The sequence below is a fragment of the Aspergillus uvarum genome, assembly GCF_003184745.1.
Source record: "Aspergillus uvarum CBS 121591 unplaced genomic scaffold BO82scaffold_7, whole genome shotgun sequence".
NCBI classification, from domain to species: domain Eukaryota; kingdom Fungi; phylum Ascomycota; class Eurotiomycetes; order Eurotiales; family Aspergillaceae; genus Aspergillus; species Aspergillus uvarum.
The window spans coordinates 175,744-188,981 of record NW_020291304.1 but is presented as its reverse complement, the minus strand read 5'-3'; the positions used below and the strand labels follow the sequence as shown (position 1 = coordinate 188,981).

At 53.5% G+C, this 13,238-nt stretch overlaps 4 protein-coding genes across 4 annotated transcripts; 1 reads left to right on the top strand and 3 right to left on the bottom strand.

Annotated features, from left to right (window-relative positions):
* Positions 1-1,023: 1,023 nt before the first annotated feature.
* On the bottom strand, positions 1,024-5,990 carry BO82DRAFT_274961 (putative eukaryotic translation initiation factor subunit eIF-4F; the record flags this gene model as incomplete). The annotated part of the gene is made up of 5 exons (XM_025631100.1): positions 1,024-1,168; positions 1,221-1,591; positions 1,646-1,729; positions 1,782-5,105; positions 5,373-5,990. 5 exons carry the CDS (start codon positions 5,988-5,990, stop codon positions 1,024-1,026), a joined length of 4,542 nt encoding a protein of 1,513 aa, XP_025495479.1.
* Positions 5,991-8,867: 2,877 nt separating this feature from the next.
* On the bottom strand, positions 8,868-9,392 carry BO82DRAFT_182230 (uncharacterized protein). The gene has a single exon (XM_025630440.1). The coding sequence runs from the start codon at positions 9,284-9,286 to the stop codon at positions 9,011-9,013; it is 276 nt and encodes a 91-aa protein (XP_025495478.1). The 5' UTR covers positions 9,287-9,392; the 3' UTR covers positions 8,868-9,010.
* BO82DRAFT_351130 (HVA22/TB2/DP1 family protein) lies at positions 9,246-10,970 on the bottom strand. The gene is made up of 3 exons (XM_025634339.1): positions 10,596-10,970; positions 10,335-10,484; positions 9,246-10,282 (listed from the first exon to the last, which is right to left on the bottom strand). Exons 1-3 carry the CDS (start codon positions 10,622-10,624, stop codon positions 9,493-9,495), a joined length of 969 nt encoding a protein of 322 aa, XP_025495477.1. The 5' UTR covers positions 10,625-10,970; the 3' UTR covers positions 9,246-9,492.
* Positions 10,971-11,932: 962 nt separating this feature from the next.
* On the top strand, positions 11,933-13,126 carry BO82DRAFT_302463 (NRDE family protein; the record flags this gene model as incomplete). Its single annotated transcript, XM_025632124.1, has 2 exons — positions 11,933-11,998; positions 12,058-13,126. 2 exons carry the CDS (start codon positions 11,933-11,935, stop codon positions 12,964-12,966), a joined length of 975 nt encoding a protein of 324 aa, XP_025495476.1. The 3' UTR covers positions 12,967-13,126.
* Positions 13,127-13,238: the final 112 nt, after the last annotated feature.

The following is a 13,238-nucleotide window of genomic DNA, read 5'->3' as shown; positions in this document are numbered from 1 at the left end:
AGCCGGGTTTCAGCCGAATTGGCAAAGTCTGAGGGAAGGATTATCCGGATACCCCCACCTCGCGCTGAGAGGTGTCGGGGTTGACATCTTGGCGGAGGGCTGAAGATTACAGGCTGCATTGCGGAATATAAGTATACCCCAGAGGTGGCTTTGCAGCCGGTGAGGGGGCATCCAAACAGGCTCAACTCGAGTGACCTCATCTATTGTTTCCCTACTCGGCTACATTACATCAGAAGATGTTTCAATCTGGCCCTCTTAGATAACGTATGAAGTTCGATCAGATTAACAAACTCTTAGAAAAATACTGAGTGAAACATCCTCCGAATGACATACCGAACCAGCCACACCGAATACACAATCATAATCATACGATTATCACATTTAGAATCAAAGCAGAAACTTTTTCTAACAGATTTTGTCTAATCGAAAAACAACAGGCACGGCCACATGCCAGTAAATGCAATGCAGACACAAATCGAAAAAGAAAAGCGTCGATGCGACAACTAGCTCTCTCTTCTCGTATGACATAAGCAGTCGACGTCGTGGCTAGCCTGCAAGTTTCCCGCCCTGATAGAAACATCCGTAGCAAGGGAAGGACATCGTCAAAAGCTCTCCGGGTATTGGAAAAATAAGAAAAAAGGAAAAAGAAAAAAAGCGTATGAATGCAGGAACAGAAAGAGAAAGGTCCTTCAAACCCTCCAGCGGAACCAACCAATCTCCCTAGATTCATTTCATGAGAACCCGTCTCTCCACCTCACTTCTTCCGGTGATGCGGGGTCCAGGGTTCATATCATCATCTGTACAAGGGAATGTCGACAAGCCCCCCACTCTATCTTTCAAACGGAAGTTAGATGAGCGACCGATCTTGCTGGCGAAAAGAAAAATCATGGACGAGAAGATTAGGATGAATGTTCATAACAAATCACAGACATGTCGTGACGATGTGTCAAAAGGGGAACAGTAAAACGTAGAAATCTTTCCAGAAGAACGAAATCATTTTTGTATTGTCATTGCAAGGGAAATCTATGAGGCTTCCTCGCCGGCAGTAGAGGGAGTCTTGGAGGGTCGGCGCTCAACCGCAGGTTGCGACTTGGTCAGCAGGGGGGAGGTAGGGTTCGATGGCGGGGAGGTGGCCATGTTATCCCGGTCTTCCAAAGCAGCCAAAGCACTGCACACTGCGTTAGTATCAACGAGCCCATGGGTCTGACATGACCACTCACCTGAAAGCGTTGATCGAAGTGACTTCCTCCTTCTTGCCGACAGGGGGAGTGCCGGTCCGGCTGCTAGCAGCACTATCATCACTACCACGAACCAGGTTGCCACCAGGGCCAAGGTTCTTCCGGCCGCTGTTGCTGCGAGATCCCAGCATGCTAGAGGGTCCGAAAGACATCGGCTGGTTGGTGTTGCGGGTCGTCCGCAGACGGCGGAGGTCGTCACTGCCAACCTTGCTCGAGGCAAAGTCCTGGGGAGGAGCTTGGTTGCCGTAGTTGCTGTAGCTGCGGGCATCACCACGGCCCAGTCCCGGGCGGCTGCCGCGGTTGGCCTGCTGGCGAAGACGCTCCATCTCGGCCTCTTGTTGGGCGCGAGCAGCCTAGCAAGATAATTAGCTGGAGTGGAAGAAACAGCGAGGAACGGTAGGACTCACCTCTTCACGAATCTGCTGGATAGTCTTGGGGCCCTTATCGGCATCCTTGGAGTGCCAGCGGGCATTACGCAGGTCGATTATATCCTAGCATGAAAGTTAGTGAAATGGTAGCGATAGCAGGCACTCGTCAACGTACCATCAACATGAAGCGCAATCTGCTGGGCAAATCAGGAGTCTGCATCATAAGGCTGATGCGGTGGAAGTAGGCATCCATCATCGCGTGTCCGCGCTCCGAGGCGTCGAGGCTAGCACCAATGGTGCGCAGGAGGCTGGTCAAACTCTCAACCTCGGCCTCATCGGGCATGCCCTCGTAATCGACAAGCTTCTTCACACACTCGTGCATGATACGCTCAGTCAACATACCCAGCTTGTACAGCTCACCAATGAACTTGACGAGACCAAGACCACGACGCTTAGCAGCAGCGGCCTTGTAGTACTCATCGGACATCATAGCAGCTTCCTCTGTCTGACCCTCGGGCTTAGGAGGCAGGTTGACCTTCCAACCACGCTCGAACTCCTCTTGACAGCGGTTGAGGAGATACTTGCGGAACAGACTGCCACCAGCGACGACATTGCCGTTCTTGTCGTGGATGTTCTCGTCCTTGATCTCGGGGCTCATGCTCTCCAACATACTCTTGCAGAACTTGGCGTAGATGGAAGCCCAGTGGGCCTCGTCAGTAGCCTTCTCGAAAGTAAGCTGGATGACCTGGCGCAAGGTGCGTCCATCCGATTCATCCTTGGATTGGGAAACAATCTCCAAAATCTGGCCAGAGATACGATCGAAGTTCTCAGGCGTCATCTTGTTCAAGGCAGCCTTCACCTTACGTTGCACCACATCAGGAGGCATGTGAGTGGAGCCAGCAGGTGTAGGACCAGCGGTGGGAGGCTGCGTGATACTGCGGGGCTTCCATCCGCTGGTGGATACTTGAAGGGCCTCGACCTCCTTGCCAGCGGTGAGAGGCATGGACTTGGCCATGTCCTCCTCCTTCTTGGCCTGCTGCTTGTCGCGCTTGCTGCTGTTGCGAGTGCCGGAGCGGCCAGAGCCGGGGCGAGGGGAGGGCATGCCAGGGTGCATAGGGCTAGAGTTGGTGCGGCCGATGGCGCCACCAACGCTCAGACCGCGACCAAAGGAGCCGAAGGGGTTGCCAACAGCGGAGGCTTGGCGAGACATCGCAAAGCGCTGCTCGGAAGTAGTGCCTGGGGGCAGGCTGTTGCGGTTGCCGGGCTGGCCGAAGTTGCCCATTCCGGGGAAGCCCTGACCGATGCCGGGGCGAGAGCTCTGGCGGCCGCTGGCCATCGGGGTGCGAGCCGACTGGGGACGGGACGAGTCACTGTCACCGACGGTCTCACGCACGCGCAGGTCCCAATCAATCGAGGGCTTCTCCTTGAACACATTCTGGAACTGAAGCAAAAACTCCTTGTTGTAGTGGAACTTACGATCGGTAGGAGCGCTGGCATTGAGGGCCGGGTTGGGAGAAGCAATGGACTCGGGATAAGTAATCTTGCTGAGATCATCAATCAGGCGAGCCGAGTGCAGGGACTTCATGGCAGCGCTAGGCTGGGGAGGCTCAACCGCCTTGCTAGTCTCCAACTTGAGAGCAGCAGGCTTCTGCTTGAGAGCACTGGCGGGTTTGGCAGGAGGACCCATATCAGAAGCGGGCGTAGCGGTGCCGCTCTCGGTGCCGGTCTCGGTTGCAGAGAAACCACCCTTCTTCAAGGAGGCGAAGAGATCCTTCTTGCTTTGATCCTCCTCGGTGACAGCGCCGGTTTCGCGCTTCTTGGCCTTGGCTTCCTCAAGAGCCTCGGCCTCACGCTCAGCCTGCTTCATGTTGGCTTCATACGCTTCGCGCTCCTCCTTCTCCTTGCGCTCCTTCTCCTCCTTCTCGGCTTGCTTCTTGGCGTAGTAGGCAGCCTCAGCCTCGCGCTCCTTGGCCTCAATTTCGGCCATCTCACGCTCAATGGCATCGTAATCGATGTCATCGTCATCAGCAGGAGCGGGGGCGGGAGCAGGAGCGGGCTCAGCAGGCTTGGCAGGCTCTTCCGCCTTGGTCTCCTCTGGCTTGTCCTTCAAGCTCAGCTCCTCAAGCTTCTTGCGCGCGGCCTCCTCATCAGCGGCCTTCTTCGCAGCCTCCTCCTCCTGCTGCTTACGGGCGGCCTCCTCTTCCTCCTTTTTGCGAGCGGCCTCCTCCTCGTCCTTCTTGCGCTGGGCAGCGGCGGCCTCCTCTTCGGCCTTGCGGCGCTGTTCAGCCTCCTCCTGTTCGATCTTCTGGCGGACAGCGTCCTTCAGCTCCTTCTTCTTCTCCTCGTCAGTCTTGGTAGACTTGGACTCGGTGCGAGTGTGGTCGGCGCTGCTGCCGGTGCGAGGGGGGGGAGTCGAAGTGGGAGTCGCAATCTTAACAGGGGACGGGGTGATACGAGCCGGGGAGGCAGGGGCCTTTTCAAACGTCTTCACGACGCCGCTACCGGGGTCCTTGATGACGATCGGGCTCTTCTTGGCAGGAATGACGAACGGCGTCTTCGGGGGAGCAGGGCTGTTCGAGGTGCGGCTGGCGGTGTGAGCATGGCCAGGGCCGGGGGGACCAGCAGGGGGCTGGCCCTGACCAAGGCTAGACCCAGGGCGGTCGTTGGACATCTGCGAGGGCGTACGAGAGAGAGAGGTGGCTTGGGCGGGAGGCTGAACAGGGTACTGGTTCTGCATGTACGGGGCCTGGGGGTTGAACGGCATTCCGGGGCGCGGTTGCGGGGACGGGGGAGTCATATACTGGACACCACCCATGCCGTACTGGGGGTAGTAGCCGTAAGCAGTGGGGTCATAGCCGGGGTAGCCCTGATTGGTTTTCATCAACGTTAGATATTGCTCAAAATTCCCGCTTTCTGGCGCTAGATTGATGGGAGGGATTGGTGGAAGGGGGGCTTTTGCAGTTGAAGCGTAGATGGGTGAAAGTGATGGTCGACGATATGATCCTTTTCTTCGGGTTCCATATCCACGTCGGAAGGGTTTATTATGGGGAGTTCTCACAGTTTGGGGTCCCATCGGTTGTCCATAACCGTACGCCTGCGGGGGCATCTGCGCGTGTGCCATGGGAACCTGGTTCATCTGGGGAGTCGCAGGATGCGCGTTTGCAAGGGCGGGGCTGCGGCTTGCTTGGTGAGGAGAGTTGGGGAAAGGCGCGAGCGGGCGTCCTTGGTTAGGGGCGTGGAACTGAGGGCCCATGTTGGGAGCGCCGCGGGCCTGGTTGGGAGTGGTGCGGAAGTTGGGACCTGGAGAGTAAGGAACCTGACCCTGATAGCTCGACTGAGAATAACCACGGCCGCGACCGCCCTGATGGGGGTAACCGCCACGGCCGGGAACACTACCCATGTGACTGCTCATATCGCTGTGAGTCGACTGGGAAGATTCGCGACGGAGGTGGGTCGACTGAGGACCGGGGCCAAGGGGTGCCTGTGGAGCCGCGCGCATCTGTTGCTAGCGCAAGACAAAGATTAATACCAGCATATCTCAGGTGTGGGTGAATCAAGGTATGCCAAGACAGCAAACGTGCGCGCCCTTGCAAATTTTTTTTGCTCCCCATCCATCTCCCTCTAAGTCGCCCTGGAGTATTTTGCCTCCTTCTTGGCCCTGCCATATGGAGTTGGACATCCAAGAGATACTTCGTATACAATGTAGGGTAAAATCACATAGTGCTGTCCGGGCAAACTGTGCAAATGATGGAAGGGGTCCACTTACGTTGTCGCCAGCATCGCCAAAGCTGCCAAAGTTGGGAACGTTACCCTGCGCCTGGTAGGTCGACGGCGGTGGCCGGCCACCGCTGGAAGCGGGTTGAGGAATGGGGGAAGGCGAAGTCTGGGGGGAAGTCACACGGGGGTTCGCGGGCGGAGTGACACCAAGACCGGCCTGAGGCTGAGTAGCCAAAGACGCGGGATTGCCCATGCTAGGCGAGGACTGCTGGTTGGCGAAGCCGAACTGCAGACTGTTGGGACGACCGGTCTGGCCGCCGTTGGGAATATATCCGGAGGTGCCAGCAGAGGTGATGGTCACCGAGGGCTTGCGGGAGTGATCGCTTTGAGGAGCCGGGGCGCCATTGACGATGGTGACGCCGGGGGTTTGGGATTGCTGCATGGGTTTGCCGCTCACAGGAGATGCTGAGGTCGACTTCCCATGTTGCGACGAGCCGCCCACGGTGACGGGAGCGGCGGTCGAGTCCGTCGCGGACTTCTTGGTGGCGCTGGCGTAGGAACGAGGCGCCGTCGACGGCGAGGCAGACTGTGCGGGAGAGGAGGCGGCCTGGGTCGAGGTGCTCTGTCCTTGAGGTTGGAGGCCTGACTTGGGAGGGATCGAGCTCATTAGACAGGTAATGCGAGGTGAAAAGGACTCAAGCGCTTTTTAGTTAAGTTTTGATGATCGACTTTACGTCGTTCGAGAAGCAAGTCCGTTCGGGGAGAGGAGGGACCTGCAACAGAAGAGAGGAGAGGATGAGAAATCTTCAATAAAGAAAAATGAAGAGAGGGAAAAGATGGAAGAGGGAAGTGTCAAAGGGCGTGTTACAACAAACAAGGTACACGCTCTAGAACCACAACATCCACAAAAAAAAAATCCTCACACAAAATGGGGGAGGAGGGGGGTGGAGGAGGTGGGTGTGAGAGAGAAGGGTAGTGGAAGAGGGGAGGGAGGGGAGTGGGAGTGGTGTTTTTTTCGTGTCAGGGAAGGACGACGAAAAGAAGAAGGGAAGGAAGAGAGAAAAAAAACGAAGACCACGGAACAAGGAAATTAATCACGTCGTGGTCAACGACGATAAGTCTGGGGTAGAAGAAAAGGGGAAAAGGAAAAAAGAAGACTTGAAGGAGAGATAGAAATATTATCAACCTTTTTTGACCCTATTGTTCTTTACTGCTCACTCTCTTACACTCTTGATCTTTCTCTTTTTTTTTTAATTTTTGCCTTTTTGGCGTGGATAAAATTGGGTGGTGGTGGTGGTGGTGGAGGATTTTTTTCCTGCACAGTGTTTTTCACAATTTTTGCTGGGCTGAGGCTGGGCTGGATTGTGGTTGGTATCAGATGTGACCATACCGTATTGTTCTTTGTATCCGACTGAACCACACCAAACATTGTTCCCGGCTCTAAGAGCTGCTCATCTCCGTCTATCGCTATCACTCACACACACATACATACACACACACACACACACACACACACACACACAACAAAAAGTATTCAAATCAATCGATTAGACACATACAAACTCAACAGATCATGTCAAAGTCTTGTGGCAGGTCATTCTGCCCCATCTGGTGGGAGGAAAGATTTCTCGGTGACTCTTTTGCCCAGCAAATGAGACTGCGCACAGCTAGCTTTCTTGACATCTCTCCAGTCATTGACCACCGCGGAAGATCCGCCATTGTCGGGTGGAAGCGGCAAACACACCGAGCCAAGGTGGCTGTTGAGAACTAACCTTGAACTAGTAGGAAAGGTAGTTGGGCCAGTGTCATTATTGGTGGTTTTGAATCGTCGTCTTTCAGACCAGACAGCGCGCTGCCTTGCTCGATTCCCTTCAAAAGTTGCTATCATCCTAGCGGCCTGGCCATAGTACTGTAGTCACTATCCCGGGAGCTGACCATTCAGATCTCCGAGCATCCAGCAACATCATCATTATCATCATCAGCTTATATAGCAATGAGTCATGTCAGGCGTTTAGCCTGTCCAGTGGCCTCGTTCCGTGCGGCAACTGCTTTGCCTGTTTGGTAACATCATCCCACAAATCGGTTTTTGGCCTCCCTGGCGCATGACGTTTGGGCGACCATGAAATCATTGTCATGAGATGGACACCTGAGGCTAAGATACGTTCTGACTGATTACACCCGCTCGTTTGCCACACATTACCGCTCCCAAACCAGCACCTTCACATGATGATACCGTATCAAACCAACCTCATCATTCATCCTCTTCTCCGTCCTTTGACTTGGTTGTGTGCAGTGTGCTTGTCTGCTTATTCTTGTGTTACCTGATATTTGGCGCGGAAAAATCACTCGTTAATTATGTTCATGCCTTGGCTTGATCTCTTTTCTGCTGAAAAGTAGACTCCGATGACTAACTTACTCCTACAGTAATATCACACACACACATATATATACAAAAGCAAGAACCCGAACCCTACCGAGTACTGCAGGGCAGCAGCCAGCAACGAAAGAAGGAGAGAGGTCCGATTATCCAAGCCAATAATGCAACTCCGATCGCCCGGTCAACAAACCACCACCACGTTAAAAACGATCCGAACATTCCAAAGCGCCGCCGCAGTAGATGGATAGATCGGAGACACATCCAGACACACAACGCACACATCCCTCGCTCTGTATTCATCAACAATATTTTCCCCATCTCTGCCACACCGTAGACAAAACTACAGACCGACTCCGAACTTCTAGCTTTAGCTCCCAAGTCAGGTCCTCATCCATCGCGGACGATTCTTCCCAATTGACACCGCAAATTTATTTATAGTCCCTGATCCCGAGCAGCTGATACGACCCTCGCTAGCCGGGCGATCACCAACCCCCAGAAGAATAATATGCATTTGCATCTCTTTGATCTGATCGGCCACGTCTGAACCTGACATCGGCCAGCCGACGCGACGCCTTGGTTGGGCCGACACTAAACTATTTGTTCGTGGATTTTGCTTCCTTACTTGGGGGGGAGGCTGTTCTGCATGCAGACCACGGACCACAAAACACCCGAAGCCTTGAAGATATCGCCCAAATAGGCGCCGTAGTAACTCCGCACTGTTTCTGGGACAATTCTCATACTATCCTAGGTCCGACTTTATCTATACCTTTAAGGGTTTCTTTATTTGCATATGCTCTACAGTATTGCCAAACTATGGCGATTTAAGTTCCCAACATTGATTATGTTCAAGTTCGATTTACTCATGGCTGTTAACCTCTTCAACACTATTGATATATATATACCATACATAATAGACCGAGCTTCCAGGAACCACAAGGTAACATTCTTCGCATTGCAGCCACCTTCAGCCCCAACCACGCATTCTTTCTGCCTTGGTTTGCACCGTCCCATTCTTCCGAGTTAGGAAAAGAAAAAAAAAAAACAAAAAAACAAAACCCGATCGAAATAAAATAAAACATCAGAGGCAAATCAACAAAGTAAATTTGAAGATTGACTCCCTCCCACTCATCTCTTCTCTCACAGGTACAACGAAACCAAAGACACTCGCCAAGAAGTCCGTCATGAATGCACTCTCCAGCCCCCGAGGACTGAGATCGAAAGACTGAGATCGAAAGACTCGTTTATTCGCGAGCCATCGCATCCTTGACTACCTACTCTTACCTCAGAGTATTTTTGCATGGATTAATAAATCATCCTGTGGTTATGCACTCGCCGGGCCGGCAGTAGTCACAGGATAAGCTTTCCATCCTTCCTTTATACATGGCATTATAATGCCGGCATGACACTAAAGAAAAGGGGCCGAGCATGGTGTCGGTTGGTATCAGACATGAGTTTGAAGTGGCACGAAGGATGGCAAGGAGCAAGCAACTAAGCATGAAAAACCCACTAACCCCTCGCCTACGGCAGTAAGGCTGCATTGCCCCCGGAGCACCTGACAAGGAAAGCACCAGCAATCCCCGTGACATGGTCGCATCTTATCCTATCCTCTGTTTCCGAGGACAGTCACTCTACGCCTAGACCGGAAGCTCTAATCGATAAGTATAACCGAATTCCATTCTATTTGTTTGAAGATCCCTAGACCTTTGCAGAAGGGAAAGAGCACGGCACAACACCCAAAACCGAAGAGAAGAATCTCAAGGAAGAACAAGCACCACCCGTTGGATCTTATCTTTTAAGGATGGCGGTTACGCATATCAGTCGATTCGCCGTTGAACCACCCCGAAGACCAGGTACCGTTGGCCGTCCGGGCGGACAGATCCGGAGAACTCCTGTGAAGGTCCTCGTGCTCTACGTGGTGGAACGAGTTCTCGCTCGGGTTCTTATGCAGCGGAGTACCGCCGTATGCGAGGTCGTCTGTCTCCGTCTCGCTGCCGTGCAGTTCACGCTCTTCCTTCGCCAGCGCGCTGCGCAGCACCTCCAGCAGGTCGCGCTGGTGGGAGATGTACTGCGCCTTATCGGCGCGGGACATGGAGGCGATATCGCGGGGCAGCAGGTTACCGCTGGCAGACAGTTCCTCGCCACGGGCTTCGGGGGTCTTGCCGGCGGAGGTCACGGCTGCCACGGCGGAACTGATGGTGGAGAACCAATCGTGAGCGCCGGCAGCGGGGGCGGACGGGGCCGTTGGCCCTCCAGATGCAGGAGCTACGGGGATGTTGAATCGCGAGAGAAGTGACTGCGCGTAGGCAGCAGGACCGGTCGGGGGCGGGGGAGGAGGAGCCGCCGGGCGCTGAGCCGGCCAGCCGAGGATGTTCTCTCGGACGTAATCCACGGCTTGGTAGAAATAATGCAGCCCCAGAGCCTTGGCGCGCTCGTGGCTACGGCCAATGAATTCCTCAATCTCTCGCTCATGGTGGGCAAGGAAAGGATCAACGTGTTCCTGGTATAGGATGATTGCGCCCTGCGTCTGGGGGAGGACAAGGTAGGAGAAGAAAAAGAGGCGGATCCAGCTGTAGAACGGCACCCTGCATCATGTCCATCAGCGCGAGACCAAATAGCTAAGTTCCAGCTACGAACCATCCGAGGATAAAGACTGTCCAGGACTCAGCCATCAGCACGGCGGACAAAACCACCCAGTACATCAGCCATGGTGCCAGTTGAGAGGGGTCGGAGGACCGCAGAGCTTTATATGAGGCAAAGATAGGGAAGAGGATCGTGATGACCGATCTGTTTTCACGTGAGGGTTTGTTAGAATCTGGTCTACCGTCATTGGGGAGAGGGAGATCTCCGAATCTGCGGAGTGAGGGGAGGAGCGGTGGGGTACTGGCGAGGACTTACGAGAACAAATCTGCAATGATACCAAACATGATGAGCTAGCGCACTTGCAAAGACTGACCGCTCCAAGGATTGATTTTTTCCGATGGTAATATTGTAGCGGTTACTCTCAGGGGTGAGGGGATCGATTTATCGGTAAGCTAAGCAGCAGTCGGATTGCGGGGCGGGGAAGCTTCACGCGACCTCCGGATGAGCAGCACAAAGGAGAGCGGCCGGCCGCAGCAAAGAAAGGGAAGAATGAAAGGGCTATAAGACTTGCGGGAGAATTGTGGAAAGAGGGAGGGATAAGTAGTGTAAAAAAATCTTTGCACGAGAGGGCAACCCAGATGAAGCGTGGCTGCCTTGAGCAACTGGGGCCGGATCAGTAAGTAGTACGACCCATCGAGCCCTATTCTGGAGTCGGAGTCTTAATAATAGAAGACATCATCCACCTCAGGCATTCGTGCCGTCACGGGCGGGGCCAGTTTATGGCCTTATGGCCTTATCGGAGCCTTAACAGCCTTGAGGCCTTGCTGCCTCATCGCCCTTCCGCTTTCCGCTTCCTGTGGATTCAAGTTAATCCGGGTGACGTCATGACAGTATTCATGCTGTGATGATCGCATTTCGACAGGTTCGTGAGCATGGAAAATGGGAATCTTTCTCTCTTCCCCTACTTCAGCGAAAGCGAGAAATCCAGGAGACAGATGCAAGGCCGATAGCAATGGCCAGGGACCAAGGGGGTACTGTACTGCATTGGCGGTCTGTGATTCGTCCTAATTGTGGATCGCAGGACAACGTTATCGAGCATTACCTAGGCATGATAGGTGCGACTTCGCTGGCTCCTAGGTCAGAGATCAGGGTATTTGGATCAGTTACACAACCATTGTCATTGACTGACGGTGCATAATTGTTTTCTCTTGATTGAAGCACTCAATATCCGAAAATGAAAGTTCATATCCAGCTAGAAATTGAGCTTCAGTCTATGGCTCGTCCCTTATCGATAAATAGAAATGGCGGCATGCGGTAGCCAGCGAAGTCGGGCGGTGGAGCCAAACTGCCGGTCGTGTTTGTTGTCGGATGACCTCAAGTGCCCAACAGTCGCCTCATTTCCCTCACTCACCGACCATACGACCAGACTTTCGATTCTTTCTCGATATTGAGAGCTTGCTTCAATACTTGAATCGACCAGCGGAGTCAGCTCACACCGGTAGCTATCCACAATTCAACTGCGTGACTGTTCCACAAGCTCCAAAACCCCCCTCATACAAGTGGTGGCCAAGCTCTGGCTTGACATCCGTGGTTGAGCTCCCTGAATTGCTTACCTGCTCCTGCTTCTATTCCGACCATCGAGTTCTGCAACAATGTGTATTGCACTGCTATCAACTGCCCATCCATCATATTCATTGATCATAATTGACAATAGGGATGTACGAAGCAATCCCAACCCAGATGATAGGTGGAGGGCTTTAGGACTGACGACGGCTAGGAATACCTCCGACGACCAACATCCCCCGCCGACTGGTGGCCAGTACCAACATCCGACATTTTAGGTGGCCGAGATCTAGCCCGAGCGACACATGGGACGTGGATGGGGATCACTAAAGACGGCAAAGTAGCTGTGTTGACCAACTACCGCGAGGACACTTCCGAACAGGCTACTGGAGCGCGAAGTCGAGGTCTCATCGTTAACAGCTGGCTGACATCGGCTCCGGACCGACGACCGTCAACTGAGGAGTTTGTGCAAGGAATGGTTGCAAGTCCGTCTGCCAGGAATGTCGGGGGATTCAGTCTTCTGTGCGGTTATGTCAACGAACCCCTGGCCATTGTTTCCAATCGCTCGTCTACCATGGATCATATCGCCTGGGTTGCCACAGAGAAAGGTCAGACACTCGGCCTCAGCAATACAGTTTTCGACGACCGATCTTGGCCCAAAATCCTTGAGGGTGAGAGACTGATGAAGGAAGCCATTGCGGAGCACGCGCAGGCGGGGGAAGAGGAGGATGCACTCATCAACAGACTGCTCAGTATGCTGAGTATTAACACGCTTCCCAAGCTCGCCGAGGATGCCACCGCAGAAGACTACCTCCCATACTTTAGGCAAAGCATATTTATCCCTGTATTGGGAGCTCGCGAGAAGCCTGTCAAACCTGCAGATGAGGTGCCTGCGGGCTGCGTCGAGAACACGACGGCGGAGGATGCCTCTTCCGGGCAACATGATGCTCTAGACCACTCCTTTTTGCAGGGGGCATATGGGACACAGCAGCAAACAGTTATCCTGGTGAGCACAGACGGACGGGTGCGCTATTTTGAGCGTACGCTTTATGACAATGATGCCACTGCCATCCCGATCGGCCAAGGTGATCGATCGTTTGAATTCCATGTCGGCCAACGATGAGAAAAGGGGACTGGGGACTGGCATCTTTGGTAAATTGCAATGCACTTGCCTGCACATGGGTCTTTGCTCCGAATCTCAATGGGTGTGGCTTTGTAAATAGTATAATGATTTAATATCGAGAATGCCAAAATAGCAACTGACTGCAAGCTACTGGATAAGCGAAGTGGGCATGAACTGTTTAGGGACAGCTGGTAGTCTATTCGAGAAATTATCCAGTGCGACTAGAACCGCCACCCGAGTATCCGAGTAAATGTGCGATGAGCATTTAGCTG

What these genes read in the sequence shown, in the direction of transcription:
- BO82DRAFT_351130 (XM_025634339.1), bottom strand. Translation starts at nt 10,624, where the DNA reads ATGTTTGGTATCATTGCAGATTTGTTCTC. An exon ending in ATCATTGCAGATTTGTTCTC is followed by an intron (nt 10,485 to 10,595) that starts GTAAGTCCTCGC and finishes ACGTGAAAACAG; the next exon opens with ATCGGTCATCACGATCCTCT. An exon ending in ACAGTCTTTATCCTCGGATG is followed by an intron (nt 10,283 to 10,334) that starts GTTCGTAGCTGG and finishes GACATGATGCAG; the next exon opens with GGTGCCGTTCTACAGCTGGA.
- BO82DRAFT_182230 (XM_025630440.1), bottom strand. Translation starts at nt 9,286, where the DNA reads ATGTCACGGGGATTGCTGGTGCTTTCCTTGTCAGGTGCTCCGGGGGCA.